Source organism: Aptenodytes patagonicus, chromosome 3 (genome assembly GCF_965638725.1).
Source record: "Aptenodytes patagonicus chromosome 3, bAptPat1.pri.cur, whole genome shotgun sequence".
In the NCBI taxonomy this organism is placed as follows: Eukaryota; Metazoa; Chordata; class Aves; order Sphenisciformes; family Spheniscidae; genus Aptenodytes; species Aptenodytes patagonicus.
This window is the reverse complement of record NC_134951.1, coordinates 96,921,799-96,947,094: the sequence shown is the minus strand read 5'-3', so window position 1 is coordinate 96,947,094 and position 25,296 is coordinate 96,921,799. Positions and strand designations below refer to the sequence as shown.

Sequence of the window (25,296 nt, the reverse complement as noted above, 5' to 3'; positions counted from 1 at the left end):
AGACTTTATTAAATTCAACAGAAGCAAAGTAGTGGTTTGACAGTCCCAACAGCTTTATTGATAAAACAAATTTCAAAGCCTTTACGTGTCTCTATAAAGGTTAAAACAACAACAGGGGGAAAAAAAAGCAAAAGAGACACTTTCTTTTATCAGTCCCTTTTTAAAAACATAGGTGAAGACCTCAGACTTTTCAACTGGCTGAAGCTTCAGACTTCAGGATTAAATTTTCCTCAAAGTTTAATTTGTGGGTCATCTGAGAATTATAATTATCAAAATTGCTAAACACTGATAAAGCTTTTAATTTTCTATGCATCACACAAGAAATGACCAAATTTTGTTTCCTTATATCCTAAAGTGTAAAAAAAAAAAGATAACACAGCTGCTTTGCTAAAGTCAACTATACAGATTAAATGTTTGAGTTAATAAGAAAGTACTAAGGCCCATGGCTTCAATATAAGTGATATATATATATGTATATTTATAGAATATAAGGATACTGTTTAGTATCATCAATTTATGGCTTGTGAAACACACTCTCTGGAAACCCTAAACTGACTAGAAATGGTACAAGAGAACACACTGCAACGGTCAAGCTCATGCAGTCAGCTCTTGGTTTAAGTAACATAAGAGTACAAAATAATATAAAGATATATTGCTTAATAATCATTTTCTGTGGACAACTTTCTAAACATACTTTAGAACCACATGGTTCTTTAAACCCTCACATTTGAAATGAAATGCCTTAACATCATAAAACAAGTTCTTCCCCGTTACAGTACTCTCTCCGGGGAGAAACGAAAACAAAGGAAAAAAACCCCAAATCCTCCCATCTCCCCAACAATTTCACACTACTTTAGCTATTAAAACCATATTTTCTTACTAGTTGCAAATCAGTGACCAACACTTTCCTAAAGCTTCAAGACACAAATACAATTCTAGCTTGCATTTAACTAATTCACCTATCATAGCTTACCCACCAGCTACAGCAATACAACCATCGCTGTTAGCAGTTTCAGAGGAACAAAAGTTATATCCATTTTTGTATTTTTGCTACTGTACAAGAGAACCGTAGCTACACTGCAGTAGCTTTCATTTTTCCTTTATAACGCCTATACTAAAACTGGTCACACAATGCAGGCAGGGTTTATTTCTGTAATACACCGTGAATATTTCATCCCAGAGCACACAAGAAGGTCCAGAAGCCTCCTCAATAATAGTGACGGAATGGCCCAAAGGAAAAAAAAGAAGAGTTTTTGAGCAAACTGCCTCTTTCCTCTCAGCTGCCAATGGGACAGACTGTCATATCTGTCTTTCCTTGTACTGCTTTTTGTTCCTTAAAGGTGAGCAGCTTACTTTGAGTCATCACTTTTAGTTGGAACAAAAAAGTATTACACAGTTTAATTAAAAAAAAAAAAGCGCCTATGAACTGGACTAACCAGATGAATGCTCTGGTCTTCACTCTTAAGTGAAGTTTCCCTGATGTACAAAGCAATGCCCTTTATATATCAGGCCCAAAGGTTTTGAAAATTTTTATCTTACCATTATACAACTGAAGGTCAGTGACTGTAGCTGTATTTCTGGCATTTATAGTATATAATATGAAAAAGCTGTATGATTTTATAGAAGCGTCTCAAATAATTCAAAGGTTGGTTAGGGGAAAGCAGAACACCTCTAAAAACATCAACCTTCTCTATAAAAGCTATGTTGTATGAAAGTTTTACATTCTATCAATACTGCATGTAATTACGAAAGCAGAATTTGTGTGAATGGAATAATGCATTTTCTTCATTACTGACTCATCTTCCAAGTTACTGAGGCTTTTGAAAATGTACTGTATGAAACATCACACCCTGGAATGTTAGAGCTTACAGCTTGTCTGGACTAAGGGACTATTTCTTAATCAGTGCAGGCATCCACATCTCACTGAAACTAAAGGGGCTTTTTTGGGTGCATTTATCAACTGTTTATTATATGGCAAAGGCTTATGCTAAAAGTACAAATATTCCAAACTACTTTTAAGTTCATAGCATCGAATGTTAACCATCCATACTAATGACAGCTATTGCCCTTCCCTCTTTGCCCAGCCACCTCTCCTCTGAATTTAACAAGAAAGTATGTGAATTTCAGAACCTGGTGATTCAGGATACCTGAACTTAAGTTGTATTTTAAACACCTTTTTTTCCCATTACCATCATCTAAATTGTTTCCCCTACACTAGTCAATGTGTTCAGTAACCCTGTCTTGTTCCCTACTTCAAGCAATTTACTTGATTGCCCTATTCAGGAAGAGTCTTACTGCTGCCAGGGCTCCCCACACACAGTTTCAGTACCCAGTCTAAGGCACAAGGAAAGGAGTTAAGGATAGGAGAAAGTTTCCATGCAATACTTAAACATATTGCACAATGAGGCTGCAGAGAAACTTGCACAGGAGTTAAAATGCAACAGGAGAACAGACATACTAAACTTAGGATTTCCAAATCTTTCCCTCAAACTTTTAGACCATTTTGCGGGCTTTAAACATACTCATGCAACAAATCTGCAACTTTTACAGAGAAAAATGACTATATCTTTTTGAAGCACAACAAATACCCAAAGTCATTTCCAACTCAACACTGTTTGGAAATAGGTCAAACAACACAAAAATTAGGTATACTGCTGCAGAGTCTGTCAAAAGAAATAGTCATAAATAGAACGTGAACGTAATGCTGAGAATGTATTTCTCCCCAAACAGTTTGTGAACAGAAACAGTAATACATGTGATGAATCTTACTAATGGGGAAAATATATATTTTTTTTTAAATACAGAAGATGATTTCTGCCAGTAAACACACAAAAGAGCAACCAGTAAGAAGTCCGAAAAATACTGCTTTACGAAATTAAATAATTATTGTACATCTACGATGAAAATAGTTACATTTCTGTCCACAGCCATAGAAAAACATTTCATATTGATATTTAAAATACTAGTAAGTTACCATGTATTTATGACACATTTTCACATGTGCAAACTACAGAGCGAGCTATGGCTAGTTACCCTGTTTTATGGTGTTCCTTCATTTGAATGTTCTCAAATTTTACTACAAGACTGAATGCGAACTATGGATTAAATATACAACAGTTTTTGCTCTGTTATCCTGCCAGTTGGGGAAAACATTAGAACATAAAACTATATTATTTATTCCAACATGTAACTCATTTCAAAGTTGTTAAAAACTGCTGCAATAGTAAACATATACATGCTTTATAGAAGAAAAGGGTTACACAACTACATTTTAAATGCACTTAAGTCATGCACAAGCCTATCAAATGCTGACTCTGCTACTGAACTAAACCACTCCACTAAGATATTCACCACATTTTTGCCTTTGGATTCAGTCCTACAAGCCTACCATCACTGTTTGATCACATTACATAAGTATGGATGGTAACGCAACATTTTCAAAGGCTCCTGAGTGTCAATGGGATTTGACACACAAGTCATTTAGATGCTTTGAAATCATTTATTATATTTGGACTTTCAGTGAAGGACACTCGGTTACAAGAACTATGTTTGCCTTGTTACCCATGAAAGATAAAGAGTTCTTTTTGGTTTTAACCCGATCGTGTTACTTTCGGGGCTTCTCGAACTATGATCTCCCAGTAAATAAACCAAAACTCAACTTTCACAAGGAAAAAAAAAAAACATTAGAACCTATGTTACATGATCAGAATTCAGGTGGGTATATTTCAGTCTTAAGCTTTTCAGTATGTGAAAGTGTACAAAAAGGCTAACAATCTCAGCAAGATAAATCCAGCAAGCTGAGATTGTAATGCTCTCTAGGCTGAAAATGTCCATTGATTTATGATCTCTATCAATGTAACTTAATTTTTTCATTTTCATGCTCCGAGGTGCAGAATCAGGTTTTAGCTATTTTTCTCACAAATCTCTTTCAGCCTTACACATTCCAGTATCAACCTCAGTCCTCTTAATGACATATGAGAGGTAAAATAAAGTTTGAGTCCCTTCTTACTGTTTGTCCCCCAAAGCTGGAGTTTGATAGTACCCATCCACTGCCACAAAAAGCTGTTCTGCGTTTCCTCTGGAATTTAGTTCAAATGTCTACCTATGGGTTGTACAGTGTATGAGCAACCCTGCCCTCTGCTCTCACCCAGTCACCATTCAAATTTTGCTCCTTTAAGTAGCAGGTGACACACCCGGTGGAGAGCATTCAGCATTCCCCATACACACCTTCCATTCATAAACCTCCCTTTATGTTTGCAGTAAGATAACAAATAACTTGGTTTTCAGTCTCCTATGCATTTTCCCCAACCTAATAACTACACTTTTGTAGCTGAACTCATTTGCACCTCTACTAACCTCAGGTATTTCCTGGTCTATGTTGCATCACACTTCTCCTCTTTTACCCAATTACTTTGGGAAGCAATTCCATTTTAGGATTTTGAACTATTCTAGTGCAGAACACTCTGATTTATTAACAGTTGACAATTTTGCATAATGTCATCTTGATAAATTATTTTTCCAGTTTAGGGGGCTCTTTGTGCCTCTAAAGTACAAATAAATATTTTCATATGATTGCTGTTCCAAATTCATGTTTAGTAAAATTGAAGTTTTAATGAAAAATGTATTTATCTTACATTTCAGTCTCTCTGTGGCAGCTCTGCAAAGCAGGGTGTACATGGCTAGCACTAACAAATAACAAAAAAATCATGTAAAGCTCAAAGAAACAAGTAGAAGGCGCTTTTTTTAAAAAAAAAAAGCATTTCCTATTTGTTTTATGATCTTAGTAGTACAGCAGTACAAGAAAGTGTTATTCAATAATCTGCCAAAACATAAATAAAACCTGCTAATCTCATCTCCTCTCAGCATCCAACTAATGAGAAATGCAACTAAGTAAACACTATGCATGCTAAATCACAGGGGGGTTAGTTAAGTGTTTAGCTTAATAATCAAACATGCTATCAACAGCAGTAAGTCTTGTTTGGAAACAACTTTGACATAACCAATCTGTTGAGTTAATCAGTGCCCCACAAATCTAAGCTCCAAAATTTAACTAGCTTGATCTACATCAGTCCACTTTTGCATTTTAAACATGCAAGTTCTGTTAATTCATACAATTAATTCAAGACAAGCACTAGCTTACTCTTCTGAACTACATAAAGTCCATTAGCAGCCTGTTTTAAGTAAATAAATTGTTAGGACCTCTCAAATATCTTAAACATTACCCTCCAATATGCTACCTACTCCCTCAACATTTAAAGTAAAATTATAGAAAGTACTGGTATTTACCATTCTATAATGGGTACCTTGCTTCGTCATAATACAATTGCACATAAGCAGTAAGGTTTTTTTCTAAAGAGTTTTAAGCAGTATGTGGGTAAGTTTGCAGTGTCTACATAATTAACAAGATAGAACAAATTTTGTGCCTAGCCACTTGACATTTTCCTTATAAATTTATAACTGAAGCCTTTATGCAAGTACAGCAGATCTAAAATTTAATGGCTGGAGGACAGAGAGAACAAGGTCACCCAAAACTGGTAAGTTTTATTCTCTGACAAAAATAAAAATACCTAGTTTTTCTTTTCTACTTGTGAGGACTTAGAAGAAAAGGTAACAAGGAAACTAAAGGGATAATCAAAATGTGAACATGCTTTACCCTCCCCGATTCCACCTCCCTCAATGTTTTGCCACGGTCTAAATTAATTCCCAAGTGTAGATGCTTGTGATAGCCTTTCTTATGTTGTGCCTTGAAAGCTCACTGTCAAGAGCTCTTACTCCACTGCTGTTCAGGTGACAGACCCCTAAGTAAGACTGCAACTACTGCAGAGGGCAGTGTGGACCAGCTGTACAGGTAGCTCACTTTCCTCCACTATGTTAGTACTGGTCATCTATCTAGCCATGAGAAATGAGCTGCTGCCATGTGCCGTTCAGTGCATGACAGAGCAGAGAATAGCATTTTCCAGAAAGGGTGCCAGACGTCAGGTTGGGATGAGACCCCCTACTTAACGCATTGTGCCTTTCTCCTATTTCACACAGCACACTTCCCAGGTCTCAGGCAATTGCACTTCAATTACCAGGGTAGAAAGAATTCAGCATGCATGTTTTGCTTTAAAGTTCAAGGGTTTTAAACATCTAGTGAAAAAAACATCCTTCATCCCACATCCTTCATCCCGTGACAGGAGGAGGAAACCTTTACACAGACTGGTATTTTGGCTTTTCCATCTTCAGTAATCCAGATTAATGCAAACGCAAACTGTAATCTTCACAGTTGTCATCTTCACAAGGTAGCTTTTACTATTTTGTAAGTGTTTAAAGTAGACAGCCTCGATTTATTTACACGAACAAAACCAAGGGTATCGCAGCACTCGCAGAAACCATTGTGTTATCCTCATCATTTTCCTATTTTGAAATAACATTCTCCCACGTGGAGAAAATGTGGGAACAAGCCTCAACTTCTTATTTTCCTCTGCTAGTCAAGACTGAAGGGATAAATCACAATCAGTAAACTTATTTCATCTAATTCAGACAGTGGGAAATCAGGACCAAGTTAAATATTTCATTCACATGCATGCGGAGCAAACAGCAAAGGCTATTTCATTAGCTCAGCTTTTTATGCATTTCAGAAGGTAATCTTAGGCAAAGGCACGGTAACCAAGCACAGAGTGATCATTAACAGTAGGTAATAAAAATGAGCACCGTAACATTACCTCATCCTGAACTCTCATCCAAGCTATGTGTAACCTTCTCAGTACACAAGGAGAACAAGCAAGTTTTAACTACCTAACCACTGTGACAGGCTGCAGCTGCAAAATGCAACTCTACTGCTTCATTAACTATGTTAAATTAATGTTGAATCCTAAATAGAAGCAGGAGTTAAGCAGAGTTTTAAAAATTAAGAAAGCAGCAGTATCAGCCCATAACTCTTCAGTCATCTCTAGTCTCCAAGAAAAATAAAATAAAGAAAAATTAATGTTTCCATGACTCTGCTCGACTTTAAGCTTTTAATCATACATCTCTGCACGTTCTTCAGCTGCATCTTTTACTCATGGAAGGCCCCTTCTGAAAGGAGCCACACACTCTTCTCCCACTCTCCACTTTCACCAATGCACCACAGCAGTCTGGGAAATTAAGTGGCAGGTAAAAGAATGAAAAAAAAAAAAGGTGTCTCCAACTATGAAACTAATGAATAGCAAATATGTAAACTATGAACTTCATGTACATTGTTTTCTTGCCCCCTTACTTCCCAATATTTAACACCCTATCCCCTGCAAACAGTAGACTGGAAGATGAAAATTTTGGATTTTTAGCTCTCTAAGCATCATTTTTCTCAAGTCAATTTATGTAGATGTTTTTGTTCTGTTATGGGAAGGTGAAACACTATCTATACCCTTTCAAAGAAAATGTTTACACTCGACTAACTCAACTAGAATCAAAGTGAATTAAACACATCTGTAGCTACCTTCAGACAGTATAAATTGAACTAGCAGCTTTGTGGTAAGGATAATACCACATTCAGTGTTTGCTGCATATCGTGCTACATGATTTTAGCAGAAACAGTGGTTCCTTAACAATATCCACAAGTGAACAGCTGAAAACAAACATACAGAAACATTAACTCAGGCTGTCTGTCCAGCTAGCTGGTAGAAGACACCTGTCTTTCATGTCCTAGCAGTAGTTTTGTTGCAGCCATGATGACCCAAGGATATAGGCAAGATTGATTTTGGGGGACAGAGGTAATATCTAGGTATATACTTAGAAAAAGTAGACCAGCTTCCCCACATACTGAAGAAAAGCCTGTGTCTCCAAAAGCTGGTCTACTTTCCAAACTGGATACTCAGTTGTGCTACTAAAAATGTAACATCTAAATTTCAGAATTTGTCCTCCATAGATGATGAGGGACAAGAAAGCTAAGCAGAAGAAAGGAAAGCACTGTTGATTAACCAGCTAATAATAAATCCCAAGACGAGGATCATCTACACCATCTCCATTACACCCTTCTCTAACTGCCTTTACAGACACCCAAAGAATACAAGTCTCTGGAGCTCCCGTTTGTGTCACAATCTTACTACATAACCTTAAAAAAGAGTACAAATCCGTTTGGACCATAAATTGACTAAAGTATTTATTGATTGAGTGGCCTTAAGTAGTCCTCAAAAATAATTAAAAAAAAAAATCAAGATCATCTCTAAATTTATTTTCATTACATTCATACCAGGAAAAATACTATTAGAATAGTCAGTCAAAGTAGTGTTCAAACAAAAACGTTTCTTTTACAGCTGTTCATCCTGAAAATTGATAAACACATATAAGCATTCCTCTGTGCTACAGTAAGTCATTAGCTACACAGTCCACCTACATGAGTGCTTCAGAAGAAGCCATTTGTTTTTATAATTCTGTATCAAAAGTTGCAAAGAAATTAAAGTGGGGGGGGTGTGTATTTATATATAAAAATAAAAATCCCCACACAATTTCAACATTTCCAACCACAACATAAAGACTACTTAAAAGCACTTCTGTATTCAAGTTTGCAACAAACATGTCGCTAACGAAGTCAGAAACTCACTACTAAATCAGCAAACTGAAATAATAAGGACAGAAAGAATGCTAATAAGAAAGCAGCTAAATCACTTTCTGTCTGAACAGCATCTAGCAATGTGCTGGGAACCTGATCTGAAGAAAAAAAAAAAAGAAACAAAAAAGAAACCGAAAATTACAGCAACCTGTGAAAGCTATAGGCTTAAGTTTCTCAAAGCCCTGGTCTAGTTCTGTTTAGTTTGGGTTTCCAATTACAGTAGTTTCAAAAGCAACCAGTAATTTCAGTTATCTGAATTTCAGATGCACTTCAGAAGACATGTCAGCTCAGGCAACTGAATTCTAACTAGTAATGCCAGAGTTCTCATTATGCGAGTAAGTGATGGAATTTCCAGTACTTTAGTTTATTTTGAAAGAACGATGTAACACATCAGTTTAGTTTACTATGTAACAATATACATGATTGTGTTTTTCTTTTACCTTTTGAATCTGTCTTTACAAGCCACTTCAGCAGGACAGGAAGTGTGAATTATTCACCAGAAAGATTTCTGGTCTTTCCTGAATTAGTCACACGAGAACATTAATAGTCAAAGGAGAGACTGCATCACAGAATAATGGATAATAATGGGGTCCTATCTTCATCAAGAGAGTGCTGCAAAACCACCTGAGACTTTCAGATGTGTAATGCAGGCGGTTCTTGCTCTTCTAATTGCATAGCAACTCTTTGATTGAAAGGGACTTCCTCCACCCACCACAAACACTTCCTTCTACATGAACATCCTTGGAAACAACATGTCAATGGGTCAATATCATCCTAGAGCAAGTTCTGATTTGAAACAAACACCTCTCTCTAAAGGACAGAGCTGGAGAAGCTGTAAATACTCCTTGCTACCAAATCTTTCATTCAAGGCTCCTAAAGCACTGTGGAATTAAATTGAGAGAGATGCATGATTCACTAATGAAGAAAAACATGCAAAGGGAAAAGCATGGACCGACAGTCACACAGTGCATCAGTGGCAGAAGTAATAATAAATCCTTTCCAAACTTAAATGCCAAGAATGGGACTTTTTTTTTAATAAAAGGAACATTCTACTGTCCTTACCCTTTATGGGTTTATAGCCTCTAAACTATTGTAATAAATGTAAGATGTATCAAAAAAATCAGCATTAGAGGAACAATGTCTATGTATTTGGAATTGCAGTACCCAAGCAGAAAGTTAAAACAGGAACGTGCCCAATGTACAAAATAAAACCAATTGCTAACAAACTACAGACAAAAGAAGAGAAGAATATATAGTGACATTCAACACTTCCATTTCTAACATCTAACTAACTCTGGAAAAGAAATATACTCTGAAGTAAGCACGTTCGAAGTATCACAAACACTCCATGTATTTGACACCAGGAGTTACAGGAGCAGAGTTAGTCCACTTCCTCAAATCAAGCGAGGAGTCAATTTGCTCCATCTCAAGTTAATTATTATTTCCAAGGCAAGTTTAATTTCAATTACTATGCAATGAAGTATTAATCACAAAGCCCCAATGCCAAGAAAAGATACTTGAAATGTTCAAATATTATTGTTAATTGCTTTCTTTTGAAAGTTCAAAAATGAGTTCATACCTAGAGAAATTACTGAGTATATACAGATTAATCCTAAAAGCCCTTTGTAAGTTATAGCACAGCTGACTGTTCTTCCACACATCTATGTAAAAATAAAATAAAAAACCCCAAGATTTCAGCTACCTCAAAGAACTACTGCATTTTAAATCATCTAAAATTTTGAGCATTTTTAAAAAACAAAATCAAGGTGCTTTCTATATAAATTATTTTTCCCTATTAAAAACTGAATAATTACACTAACATGCTTGCAAAATAAAACTGGAGAGAACATTTATTATGGAAACACACAATGTTAAAAATGCTTTCACTCACCCCGTACTTCACTGTACAGAAGTACACAGTCAAAAGTTGATTCTAAAAATAGAAATTATCAGATTTTAAATTGATTAGCATGTTAACAATTCAGGGGAACACTTGAAACCTATCTGCATGAATAAGCAAACATTTGTTAACACACGGACAATTTTAGAAACCATTATTGTCCATTAGTTCACTGAAGGAAATTACTAAAAAGAAGTAACACAATGAACAAGCGTTACTGCATCTGACGCTAATGCCTCTTCTTGCAAACTGGCGTGAGCAATACCTGACCTAAGATTCACCTTTCTCCAGCTAAAAATGCATTTCATGGAGCAATATTGGATATTTGTTAAAGAAAAGTTTCAAAGACAAATAATTGCTTTATCAAAAAGCTAGACTCCTTAATATTGACAGTATCTTGAACCAAAATACCACCTAATCAACAGTTAGAATGACAATACAATTTCCAGTACTGAGGGACTCTTGCTAAATGACAACATTTTGCCTACTTTATATACGCAACTTCCTCTGAGACACCTCTAACAACATGTAATTAGAGATCAAAATGCTGCTGTTACGGTGACAAGGCTGATCTCAGTAACAGTCATATTGTGAAGGCCAGTTGTGTTTTAGCAATTAAGTCAATGAGGACATGACTTTGGATTCTACTTTTCTAAGTGCACAATTAGGAGTTTATCATGGAACCAGCCTGCTTTTTTTTTTTTTTTTTTGAAACACTGCTTCCAATCTAGTATTGCACTCCCTCCTTCTCCCCCTTTCTTAGGTGCTTAGGAATCAAATAGGACTTCTACATTGAAACAAGCAGAAGTTAACAGACCCTCAAATTAAATAACTCACCCAGCATCAAATACTACATAGACCAAAGAGCTAGAAACTAAAGAGAGTAATCATCAAACAATCTTCTCTCTGTTTGTCTGACTGCTTATTAAAATTATTTTAGGAAAACCAGTTTTTACCTCCATTCAAAATTTTTCATTACTTCCAGTTACTCTCTTTAATTTACACCAAATAAACATTGGAAATCCAGCACTAGCCAAAGTATATTTATTAAAGGACATAATGCCAATTAAAGTCATTTTAAAAATAAATTCCCTTAAACCACTACTAAAAATACTACAACATTTAGAAACTGAAATTTATCTTCCTCCCATCGACCTACATTGTTCAAGTTCAGAGCATGCATATGGTGGCCAGATTACACAGCAGGAAGTGAACAGGATGCCTACAGTTCTTTCATAAGTAACGTAGGGCAGCGGTCCCTGCTGCAGGGAAGACCCCAGAGAACAGATTAAATGTAAAAATCCATCAACAATTTCCTAATACAACTTCTCTGTACAGGCAAGTACTGCACTTACTACAATGCTACTACTCAGATGCTATTAACGGAGAAATTGAATACACAACTGCAAGTGTCTTCCTTCTCCAACTCATAGAATACTGTAACTCTTCAATTAATACATTTTCCTGAGTTCAGGTAAAGAATAATTTAGAGTGAATGGAGCTATGTATTACAATATACTGTTTGACTTCCAAGTTACGAGATTTCAAAAAATGTGTTTAAAAAAAAAATTAAGTTTAAACCCCACGCTCCTTTAAGCATATAAAATTCTCACCAATTCAAATAAAAGATCCATCCCTATTATAAAAAAAAAATAAAGCAACAGTGTTACATCAAAATCTTAAATTAGAAGATAATGGATGCGCATTTTTGCAGAACCTAAAAATACCAACCCACTTCTACTGTATGTTAACGTCATCTCTACGGTCTGAAACCATTGATCGTGGTCATCCACACAAAGGATTCATTTTCAGAAAGTGTTTTTCAGAATCATTTTGCATTTGCTGCATATAGTGTCCTCAACAGTATCGTCTTAGGATGCCTTCTCAGCATCCTAGGAAGATGCCTTTCTAATACCTGCAACTATTCTGACTGATTTGTGAAGGAATTTGACGTCTAGAGAAGTCAATTCATGCTGCAGCTATTGCCCGATTTTTAATTCTTCTTCCAAAACCAGAGAAGGGACTCCACGCTAGTGAGCCCTGCCTATACTAAATAGAGAGGAAGGATTTTTGCCATTGGGCAAAAGAGGAGAGAAAAAAAATAAAAGAACAGAACAATGTAATTTACCTGCCTAAACTGAATATGAAGTTTCTCTCTGAGATCCAAATAAGGTTTTCAACATAATCAAGATCAAATACTGTCCAAAAACTTTCACAAGACATTTGTGATAACACTAAGATAGAAAGTTAGTCAAGGTTGCATATTTGAGGAGATACAGGAGCACAGTGACATTTTAAACTTCAAAGAATATAAGCAATATTTTGCTGAGGAAAATGTATCACAGTTTACAAAAGACATGAAGAAGGTACTGACTGACAGGAAGATAGAAAGGAACCTGGGAGGTGACCTAGACACAGTAACTTTTAACTCCTCCAAGCTTCAAAAAGCAGCACACAAGCTACTTTCTCGTTCGTTCCACTTGCAGGAGCAGCAGCTATGACACTGGATTTCATTCTGACTGATGAGGAAGTTACGGTTAGATTAAAAGGTGCTGGATACCTCTGTCTATAATTAGCACTGCATCCATCTACAATTAGAAAATATTTCTAAAACATTTTATATAAAGATTTTGAATAAATTCATGATTTAAGCAAGTGTTTGTTTTCTCAAATTCTGGCTTCACTTAAGAAGTGAACAGACATTTTTAATCAAGCAGGCCTATTTTTGGATCTTCTTAAATGAAACACCCTCATACCAGCTGTTTGAATTTATTCACTCCTTAGATTATCACACAGCAAGATTAAAGGACATAAAATCAATTACTTTTTTTTCCATGAAGAGAATGGTTAAATTATGGAACTACTTGCTGCAGGATGTTGTGAGGGTCAAGAGTACATATGGATTCACCAAGTCATTACGCAAATTCATAAAAAAATAGGTAAGACCTACTAAGCCATAAATCTATAAAACAGAGGACAACCTTATGTCAGACTGCCAGAAGCAAAGGACGATACCAAGATAAGCATCACTGCATGCTTGCTCTGTCCTTATGCTTATTCCCTCAGCATCACTTATCACCCAAATCAGAAACAGGGCTGGACGCATCTTTGGTCTGAGTCAGAACAGCTGTTTTTCATTAAACAACAAAATCTCCTTTCTGTTTTGTCTATTCTATTAAGTACTGCAAAAGAAAGCGTTGTTTTCTCATTCCTAGAAAAGAGCTTATTACAGTTAAATTATTAAATCCAGTTCATCTGCTTTTACTTCAAGTGCCAATAACCCTTATTCCTAAAGGTAAGCTTCTGCAGCAAATAGAAAACTTAGCCCTGATCCAAAACGTGGTACCTTGCAACTGTGGTTGCAAGAGGCAATTGCTCACTGTATAAAAAAGTGAAAAAGATTTATTTTTCTTTTGACTTTAGTTGAGATGCTCTTCTAGTTGTATTATGACTGAGGGAAATCACAAGAACCTCACAATTTATCATTCTTTATTCTACATATTCTTATTCAGGCAGGGAACATGACAAAGTTCAATTCCCCACCACCACGCTCTCCTCAGATGGAAGCTTCTCTATGTCTCATAATTCTCAGTATCTTCTAAAATTAAGATCCAAGCAAAGAATTTCAGTGTCTCTCTGATGCCTGTTATCATCCTCTGTAGCACTTCCTAGGAAAACTTGTAAATAAATCAATTCCTCATCAGACTCTTTGTTTCTGTCAATTAAATAGCTTGTCACTTCCATTTGTGCAACACACCAGTAGATGTCTTACAGCAGTTAACAATGGCTTTAACTACAAACTGCTTCGAGTTCTTTTACCCAAGAATTTGACAGAGTATTAAATAAGTTCATGCATAACATAAAAAATACAATATTCAAGTATTTTTAGTCTTAACCTAAGACCAAAACAGAGTGCAAGGACCAGAGCAGGCAAATTACTTGATTCCAACCAACTACAGTTTCCTGTGATAGATTGCCTGTAAACGTTTGTAATAAATAACAACAAACAAGCTTTTATCTCACAAAAAAAATGTTTTAGGTCTTGTATAAGGTAAGAATTAGCCTTCCTAAAACATAAGTGTCATTAATTTATTGATTTAAATCAATTTGTTGCTTTAGAGGGAAGAACTGACATTTCTGATCATCAATAACTGCAAAGAAACCCTGCCCCTCACACAGCGCTACCCACACACAACTACCCCAAAGCACTTTATTTGATCCTCACTGCTCACTATTCACTCAAATAAGGTTATAAACTATAACCTATTTGGTAGTACATATGTTGTCTTGCATAAACTGACAAATTCATTGCTTATTCTAGCATCTGATCCAAAGCTCCAGTAAGTGGAAGCCTGGCTAAGGAACTGCATGATACAAGCCCAGTGAAAACTAATTCTCAGAAGGAAAAGTACATATTGCAACAGTTTACTCAAGCCTCATTTAGGAACATCTACGTGAGGTTTCAACAGTGGTTAAAGCAAAATTCGGTTTATGAAGGCATTATGCATTCACAATGTTCTACGCAACCTATGAGATTAGAAAGTATTTATTAAAAGGACAGTCACTGAGAATTCATATGGAATGAGCAGCTGTAATCACCAAAAAAAGGAAGGAAAAGACTAGCCAGAAAAGAGGCTTCTTAATGGCATATATAGAGAGAGTCATTATTTGTTTAGAAGCTAAAAGCAAGCTTTGGTGATATACAGTCACAAACTAATCATGCTTATGTTAAATGATTCACCATCTGATCAAATGTTTAATTTTAGTAAACAAAATTGAGAAAAGAGCCAGATTGGCATGGCAGGGACCTGATGATACACAAGCGACTGGAAAATCCAGACTCAGAAATAAAACTCTGGATTGGGCCTGCACAGAATGCTTGGGGCACAATGTCTCATCACACACATGATGCATGCAGTGTCAGAGAAAGGCAGAACAAATGGTAACATCCTGCAAAACCCCTGCTGGCATGTTCTCAAACAATATTGCCATCAGTTTTAGCTGACTACAGTACCTCATAGTTGCCAGAAATAAGATGAGATGAAACTAATCATACTGTGTTTTCAATCAACTTCCTGCTGGCTGCCACCATTTCAAGAATGGAATTCATTTGTTTTAAGTCTATTAACATATTTCCTTCTTTCTGGTTCTAAGGCACTGAATGCAATGGTATGGTATCAGTCTGGACCATAAGAAAAATTTGCAGCAGTCACTACAGTACAAATAGAATTGTAAAAGTATTACCCTCTCTGACATACTCCTTCATAGTATATGCTTCTACCAGCCAAGGAGTATTTTAGCTCACAAGTCTCATCTACGCGTATAACCATTTAATAGTAAAAGCCCCAGTCCTTTGATGAGCTACACCCAAGTGAAACCTTTGTGGAGTCCTTTAAAAGCCAATGGGGAACCGTCAACAGGTAGTTCATTAAAGGATCATACCTCGTCTCTAATAAGCAAAATGGCTTAACTGGCATATATTCATACAGTAATATTTTCATGTATTTATTAACTTAGAGTTGAAGATCTTATATATGCCATAAAGTGAAACAGGTTTCTGAAATCCACTAATCCAAGAAAAAAACCATTATGTGATCTGTTAATCAGGAAGAGAAGAAAGAATTTTTCCAGATCATAAGAATGAGATGTTAAGCACAGTATAAACTCTAGATGAAGTAATCTAAAATAACAACTTGCATACTGCACCCTTTCCAACCTTTGTACACTATGACTATTCGAATAAAAAGCGAGATAGGTGCAACTGACTGAAGTTTAAGATACAAAAATAGGAAGAAAGGGGAGCAAAATATTTCCAAACAGTAAGTTGTGTGGCTTTTTCATAAATAACATGAATACAGATGAGGTTTCACAGTTGAGATTATCTGGGTAACTGAAATTATTTTGTAAAATACAAAGATAATCTCAGTACTCCATTTGAACTTTACTTGAGCAGAAATGACAGACTGGACGTTCTAAAGGGAAGGGCAAGTCTGCAGAAGATTTAAGGATGGATTCTGTGATCTTCAACAAAAGGTAAGCAAATGTTTGCCGTTGACCTTAAGTAGATGTTTCAGAAGTTCTGAACAGTCTCACTCAAGCCCCTTCTTTCAGCTGTTCATTTTTCAGTCTCTTAGATCTTGAAACATCAAGAGTTTAGTAGTTTTCAAGTCGCTAGAGATTCCTGAAACCTACAGGACCTGAATTTCTAATATCAACCCAAGCATTTTAAAAGAACTCCTCCAACTTCAATGCAATAGTACATACTAGTCTTCTGTAATCTCTTTGCATGCCACCACTATCAACGTGCATCTCAGGAGCTACTTATATCATGTCACTAATAGGCAAGTTTTAGCCCAGAAACCTACAGCTTACTTCAATTTTAATGCTTCTTTCAGTATTTTCCTTAATGTTTCCTACCTTTGTGGATTACTGCAGAAAGTGTGCATCTCACTGCAAACAGTCCTGGCTAAGCATTACATAAAATCAATCAAAAAAAAATCACCATCTTTTATACTTGGCAAAATCTAGATCCTATTGTTTGGCCCACTGACACTGAATTGTTCTGCTACCTACATGGTTCAGGCTCACTCAAGAACAACCATGAAAGGATTCTCAGCCACTGGGCTGATGGGGACTGGGAAACATCCAGCAATACTATTCCTCTACATTATTTACAAATTTCATGGAGATTACTACATTAAATTACAAGTTTCAGAACTTTTCATAGCCTTGAATGTCCTGCAGATAAAGGGCAAATATGGCCCTGTTATTCCAAAATATGACTTGACAGACATGACATACAAAAGTGACATGAAAGTCACAGATAAGACTCTGTCTTAAGACATGTTGCTGGTAATAACCCCAGCTGACATCTAGAGCAGCAGAATTCCAACTTCAGGTGCATATAAGTCTTTTTGCTATCATGATTTACTTTCTTCAAAAAGCTGGTATAAAACTGTGATCCCTTAAATACTCCTGCCAATGCAACTTCACTAGAAGGGCATGCCTACACAGATTTACCAGCCGATCTTTTCAAGCACTAGCAAGGCCTAGGTAAATAAGGACAGGAAGACACTTAAGTTTCTTCAGGACTGAGAAGTACAACAAACCATCAAACTCTGGAAGCTGACAGCACAGTTTTGGTTTTTGTTGGCTTTTGTTTGGTTTTTTAAAGTGAAAAAATAGGTATGTAGTTTGACACTGTGTATTGAAATGTACCTGGCAGACACTTAAAGAAACTGAAAAACAGATTAATTTCTTCACTGTATTGGTGGAGAAAGTGAGCTATTTTTCACAATGCTGTCTTTCAAAAATATCTTACAAGAAACGCTACTGCATGGATGACACCGGGGCAGGGAGGAAGGGTGTGTGTGTGTGTGTGTAAAAAAACCCCATTTGGATAGCTGCTTGTGCAAGGGAAATGTATGTTAAAAAAAAAAAAAGTAGCGGCTTTAAAGGCAACAGGCTTTCTTGAGAGCCTCCTGTCACCATTAAGCAGATCCTTGAACACAAAGCACCAGATTTTCTTCTCATTATCGCAACACACTGAACTAGCCAAGAAGTTCAGCCCAATCAAAAAGTTCATTTCCAACTTTCTGCAACTCTCCTTTCACATCAGTATCATGTTACAGAAGTCAGTACGCTACATTAGAGATAGCAGCAACTTGCTTTCCACTACATTACAGAAAACATCAGGCCCAAATATGGGAGCCTAACAAAACAAAAATAAACAAAATAATTTACTGTATATTTATAATCTGTCTTGCAAGATCACCCCCAGCAGGGCCATGGCATTTGTTGCAGTTCAGGCTTCTGTCATAACTCAAAAATGGGATTTCATTTAGAATCCTGCCACTCCAATAAACCAACCAAATGTACAGTGACATCACTAAATCACTCTTATTGCATCTCTTTCCTCTCAGCCTCCACTCCCCCAGAGTACCTTAAATTGTATGACATAAATCCCAAGAAGGTACAATCACAGACAAGCGTAAATCTCAGGTGGGCCCTCAAAAGTCTATTTAGTCACATATTCTTTGAACTTTCCATAAATAAGAACATTAGGGACTAACGTTTCTGTGATATGCATTAAAGGCGCCTTATGATCATGTGTATCTGCCAGTAAACCATCTGCCATGACACATCCGATTTAAAAAAAAAAAAAAAACAAAAACCAAACAATAATGGAAACATCTTCAGTAGACGTGACCCTAGAGGCGAGAGGAGTTTAGCAAGGAAGAGGCTTACTTCATTTTTCACCTTTGGCAAACAGGAATGACCCTGCTTCCTTCCTTCTGAAAGGGGATCAGCCAACAGCTAACAAGGACCTTATCTATTATGAACCTCCCTGCCTTCGTAAGGTGGACAAAGAAGTATATTTTTGTCCTTAACCTTCTTCCTTCATTAGTTATCCTGCCCTGCGCCGACCTGCGTGAACAGAAGCGAGAGCTCCCCGTTCCCGGGCGCAGGGCAGGGACGTGTCAGGCACCGCGCTCCAGGACACCAAGCCGGGCAGCCAGGGGCCCGCACCACTCATCTGCGCCTATGAGGAGCTAAAGGCAGGCCCCGGAGCGCAGCCGGCAACCCCAAAGGAGAGAGAGGCAGCCGCTCCAGGAAGCCCGAGTGTCTGGGGAAGCGAGCAGGCCTCCCCCAGCCAAGCTGCCGGGAAGGCCGCCGCCGAGGGCCAAGCCGGCCCCCCCCCCCGCGCCCGGGGGCAACGCAGCCGCCTCCCCCCCCCCCGGGTCACCCGCTGCCTCTAAGCCAGGAGCCGCTGCCACCCCCGCCCGTGCCCCCCGGGACCGCGGTACACCCCGCCACACGTCGGGAGGGAGGGGGACACCCCTCTCCCCCCGCGGGCACCCCCTGCGGCCCGCCCGGCAGGGGCCAGCGGCCACCCCCGCCCCGGGGCGAGCTGCGGGCTCGGCCCCCGTGACAGGCCCGAGCCCAGGGCTACGACCTGGCCCGGCGCCCCGGCCGGCCTGCCCGCCAGGCCAGGCCCAGGCCCGGGCCCTGCCCCCGCCCGGCCGCGGCCCCCCGCCGCCTCGCCCTTCGCCTCGCCGCCCGTCCCCCTCCCCGCGCCGGGCCAGGCCGGGCCGGCTCCAGCCCAGCCCCCTCCTCGCCCTCGGGCCCTGCTTACCCCCAGAAGCCGCAGGGGCAGCGCGGTGGCAGGCTGGGCGCCTTGCTGCGCTCGCTGCCGGCGTCTCCCATGGTGGGGCCGGTGCGCGGGGCGGCGGCAGCGGCGGGGGGGGGGGGCGCGGGGCTCCCAGCCGGGATTCCAGGCCGGTCAGCTGGAGCCGGGCGCGACCACTGGAGAGGCGGTGGAGGGGAGGGCGCGGGAGGGGGGCGGCCGCGCCCTACCGGCCGGGCCCGCAGGGGAGCGGGGACGCGGCGCGGAGCTCTCTGCAGCGGCCCCTCCCGCCCGCCCGTTCCTGGGACGACCTCGCTGTCGCAGCGGAGCGCGCCGACCCTCCCCCGCCGCTCGGCCCCTGACTCAGGAATGCGTGTGCGTCCCCGGTCCGGTGCCTTGCCCCCCCCTGTCCTGAGCAGGATGGTTTCGCCAAGCTACGGGATCAGCTGGGAGTGGCATATACCATAGCCCATCCCCGGGGGGAGTTGGGTTAGATCGTGGTCGGGAACTGGGAGACAAGCAAGTTTGGAAGGCACCCATAGACTCGAGAAGGGAACGAACTTCTCTGTGAGGAGGATTAAGGGGGGACTGAGGCCTGCAGAGCTACCTGGAGCCGCCGCCCTCTTTTGCCTCTACCCACACGTTAGGCACATAGTGGTATAGCCAGGGAAGACGGGAGGGGGGTGGGGGGGGGGTGCCGGCGTTGGCCGCGCATGCGCGGAGGGCCTTCGACGCGGAAGTTGGTCGGTGGCGAGGGGGTCCCCGGGGGCCTCCCCCGCGCTGCCCAGGGCCAGGGGGGGCCGGGCGGGCCCGCATCCCCCACCCTCCACCCTCCCGGGCCGGGACCTGTCCGAGCCGCCGCGGCCGGGGCCCAGGCTCAGGCTCTCGGCTGGGATCTGCCTTGCCGAGGCGGGGCTGGTCGCTGCCAGCCCGGTGTGTCGGGACGTGGGCGGCCTGTGCGCACTCGGGGTCTCTCCCTGGCGGGTGGCCGCCTCTGAGGGACCCCGGTGCAGGTGGGGGTGGGGGTGGACCGGGCCTTGTTCCTCGTGGGCTCCGTTTGTTTCTGTGCCAGGCCTCTCCGCTGCGAGCTGGGAGGGAGGCCTGGAGGCCGGGGAGGGCCCAGAGGGCGACGCTTCATCTTTTCTTTCCTGCTTATTCTGTAGGTGTTCGTCCTCGGTTTCCCTCAGTACGAAATAAAATCGGTTAGGTGCCTAAAGTACGTGGGGATTTCTTTGCCTGTGGTGAGCAACACTCACTGCCTGAGGACACTAAGCTGAGGGCTGGCTGAAGCCGGGAGAAGGGGGCCACCTTGGCCCTCGTGTTTTGGCCCCAGAGAAAGGGACCTGCAAGAGGTAAGGTAAGGCAAGGAGGGAAGCATACAGCGGGCAGGGTGCATAGGCGATTACCGGCTGCTGCCCTTTGACGGACAGGAAAGGAGAGGGGAATTTCCAGCAACTGGACTTGAGGGCTGAGTAATAGGGATTGTACTTCTGGTACGGGTTTCGCAAATGGCCTTGAGCAAGTTACAGTCTTGCACTCGCTGTACCTTGCTTTTGTCTGTGAAGTGGAAATACTGCTGACCTCCTGCTAGAAATCGCTTTTTGATCTGAGTGAAAAATGCTATGTGGAAAAATACTGGTGTGGCAATAATGAAGGTGGAATTCTGATACGTTCCTGAGGTGCTGTTACCCATCTTATACTTTGATTTCTTCTTTGCACTTAAAACCAAGGTTATTTAACATTGACAATAATAAACATCCTTAACAAAGTCCAGAGTATGTAGGTGTTTGTGAACAACTAATTAATTCTGCCAATGACCTTTTGACTTGAATATTAACCTTCTTAAAGAATTTTATATCAAATTAATTCATGACAGAGGAAAAAGTAGTAATGGAATACATATACACACATGCTAAAAAGTTGGAATTTAATTGAAATCATGGAAACAGACTTCTTTTGAACAGACTGGTTGGTGACAGAGTTTACTAATAACGGTTGTTTTATCTAACCGTTGCGTCTGGGGCTACCTGACTCCCTGTTGATGCATCAAGTGGGCTGTTAATGCTTCAGTAGCTTAACCAGTCGCTGCTCTTCCTCAGCAGTGACTTTGAATGCAATAACGTTACTGAGTGTAAGACCGACGTGGTACGATGGAGACAGGACATGTGTTGAGTTTTCATTGACACATTAACTGGTCCAACTGCCAGCCCTCTTTAAAGTGTCTGTGGCTGCATACCACCCTGTGCACCGAAGCATGAGAGCTTGCTCTTGGCACATCTTTCTGAGGAGCCCAGCTGCTGAGGCAGCACTGCTGAGTGCACCAAGAGAAGTGAGTACTTGAACAAAATAGCCCTGGCCTTACTCACTCAGCCCTTTAAGCCAGCAAGTCAACTGAAAATTACAGTTGTCTCTTATGTGCTGTCTACCTGTGCTACTACCGGAGACTGTAAATTCACCTCAGATAAGGAGTACATGCTGGCTTTTTAAAGACGATTTGATAGTTAGTTTGTATGTCCTTATTTGCTATTAAAGTGAGCTCATGCTGAGTTAGCTTTCAAGTATTACAAATGTCGTGGAGAAGCATTCTCTCTGCTTGGTACTCTTGTGTCATTTCAAATAAACCTTTCTTGATTTTGTAAAGTTATGTTGGGATAACGTCAAAATTCTAGTTTTCTGAGTAATTCAGGTTTTTAAAAACCCTGCAGTGGAGTGGTAATTCACTCTGAAGTTAAACACAAGAAAAACATGAGTTCAGGGATAATGTTATTACACGAAGCAAACACATATTAAGCATGATGACGATGAAGACACCTGAACAACTCTAACTCTGGCTACCACTAATGCCCTAAGGAGGAATAATCGGGGGGGAGGGGGGAACTTTGGGATTATAGTACAGTTGAATACTATGGGACAGAGCAGAGGAAGCATGTGTGCTTTGATGCTGTCATGCCATATGTTTATAATAATTGGTCTTTTTTTTTAAAGTATGACTTTTGCAACACTGGCTTTGTATAATTGTGGTATTTCATATTTTGTTTAAACAACATAAAAATTACTGATGTATCCATTCCGCATTGTTTCCTGAAAATTTATTGTGTTAATCTGTACCTGCTTTTCTAAACCCTTTAATGTTTTGATTTGTGTCATGTTTCTTCTAATCATATCCATCCATTTGCAGCCACCAGAAAGTGTGTTTTTGTGGTGCAATGTGACAGCGAGGGGAAGTACCAGTGTGCGATGCTTCTTCGGAGGCTGGCAGGGAGAAAACTGGTTCAGCTGATCTAAAATAAACGCAGTCATGAACAGGGCATCGCAACCTCCATTCAGTGTGTGGGCTCTTCCTCCAACAGATCTCTTGAGCCAGGCCTCTCGCTCCCTGAGGAGTTTCAGTGCTAACTGACATTTTCTCTAGCTTTTTTTCATCCAAAGACTCCAAGCCCTGGAAGCTTTCTCAACTAATGTATAAGCATCCAGAGACAAATGGATAAAAAGCACTTAGGAAGCATATGCAGCATATTAGTTGGATAGGGCTGGGAATATTCATACGCAGAAAGTCATCATATGGTCCAGATACAGCAAAGCACGTTTCAACCTTGGGAAGCAAACATGCATTGTAAACATGCATTAGGTGGGGGGGAAACTTATTTAGTTATAGGAAAGTAACTTGAAAAACAGTAATGCCAGAAGAGGACTAGCGAGCAACAGTTTAACTATATGACAACAGAAACAGCTGATGTCATTTTAGTTCTGCATATCTGAATGCATGAAGTAGATGGGGAAGGTGGTAATCCTTCTAATGGGTCTCTAGCCGCCCTGCAGCTCTTCTCCAGGCATCTTTTTGCAGGCAAATCAGAGACAATGCAGAGAAGAGCAGCCAAAATAAAGCCTGCAGACACTGAAATACTTAAAAATTCTAATGTTTACAGTTTGGCCAGGGAACGATTGCATTTGGGGAGAGATCATAACCATACATTCATGTTTAAAATTATAAACAAAAATGGAAGGTATTAGTTTAGTAAAAGAGATGTCTCTAAGGGAAGAAATGCTTAGGACATAGACGGAAAATGTTCTCATGGTGAAGTCTAATTTTTACTTCTCACTGAGGTGCTTCTGGCTCATTCTCAGCAGGTCCCCATTGCAGGATTAGATGAGGTAACAGACTTCACAGGATCAGGAGGCAAAACTCCACCAGATTTAGAAGCCACAATTAAATACCATTGTTTCTCAAGTGCTCCCTTTTTTTCAGATATACTAGAAAAGGTTGTACCTGTATATAATCAGAACATTTGAGGGTTGTTTATTTTAGTATAAACATGATTGCCCGATTGAGATACACGTGCACAACTGTAAAGTGGAGCAGGTGGAGAATGTCACAAGTATTGTACATCTTCCTTCTCATCTTGAGATCTAAATTACCATAAAATGATAAAAGTGACTCATGTGGTGCCAATCTGTTAGAGAGACTCTTGAACTGATTGAAATAATCACCACTTTTTATTCCTCTTCAGTAGGCAGATATTCTTAGTGAAATCTTTTCTTTTGGAAGATCATTCTTGTTAAACCCTGTATTGAGGCTGAAAAATAAAATGAGCATGTGGGAAAGGGCAGTGGAGAGGACATGTCTGAGCTATAGTCATAGCTAACGATAAGAGGAACAATTATGATGATTCGCTAGAGCCCAGGCCATAGGCTACAGTCCACGAAGACATTAACCTGCAGCAAGTCAGCAACATGGATGTGACCCCGGAAAAGGTGACTGAACACTGCCCAAGACTGGCTGAATCGGGACCAAGGCTGCCAGGCTTTCAAATGCCTGCTCTTCGATGCATAGCTCATCTCATTTTCTACGTTTGAAAAGCATATCTTGGTTTTTGTACGCACCTGGCATAGCAGGGTGTGATCCAGCTGAATGCCTCAAGATTTGCTTATTCATTTAGTTTAAGTTACATGTCAGTGCAAGCAGTCTGAAGAGAGAAGTGCCCGCACCTTAGCCTCTGGCTTGGGCCTCAATAAATCCGGCTCCGGTTTTCTTTGCTGCTTGAAGGAAGTCTCCAGGTTAAAGAAGGCAAGCTGAGTTCATCTTGGCTCTCAACACTGGTTGTGTTGACAAAGCAAAAAAAAAAAAAAAAATTTAACCAGCCATGAATTACCAGCTTATGAGTCATGCAGATTAGGAGGTTTTCATAGCTATGTCTTTTTAAAACGTAAAACATACGTTTGAACACTAAAGGACAAGTTTAAATAGTTACAGCACAGAATTTGGAGTCAGGACTTTGACATTCTTCTTCTGGTTATTTTAAGTCTCTCTGTGCCTCAGCTTCATTTTCTGAAATGGAAACGATAATAATCTCATGGGCAGTCTGGTAAATGAATCTTTATTGGATGGCATTTTTAAAAATGAGGAATTGCTGTTGTTATTATTACTGTGACTAAGAGAGTGCCATTTCTTTGCAGTTAATGGCTGGATGGAGGGTCCAAGGTGAAAGAGAAAACTCTTAACACAGCCAGTTGTAATTTGCATGGATATGACTAAGCCAGAGCCAATTATTATTAATAATACTTTTATTTATTTCACACATGTATTGCTTCCCCTTCCTGCTCCTTATGTAATCCAGGGCACTTCGAGAAAAGCACAAATGCAAAACATGGAGTGCAATTAAACAAACATTCTAGGCTAGTCTAAAATTGCCAGATAAGGTA

At 40.0% G+C, this 25,296-nt stretch overlaps 1 protein-coding gene across 1 annotated transcript in view; it reads right to left on the bottom strand.

The window, feature by feature from the left end:
- Positions 1–20,069, bottom strand: part of ZFAND3 (zinc finger AN1-type containing 3) — a 148,659-nt gene extending 128,590 nt beyond the window's left edge. Inside the window, 1 exon segment of the mRNA XM_076334374.1 lies at positions 19,606–20,069. Coding sequence (XP_076190489.1) covers positions 19,606–20,069 — 464 coding nt within the window.
- Positions 20,070–25,296: the final 5,227 nt, after the last annotated feature.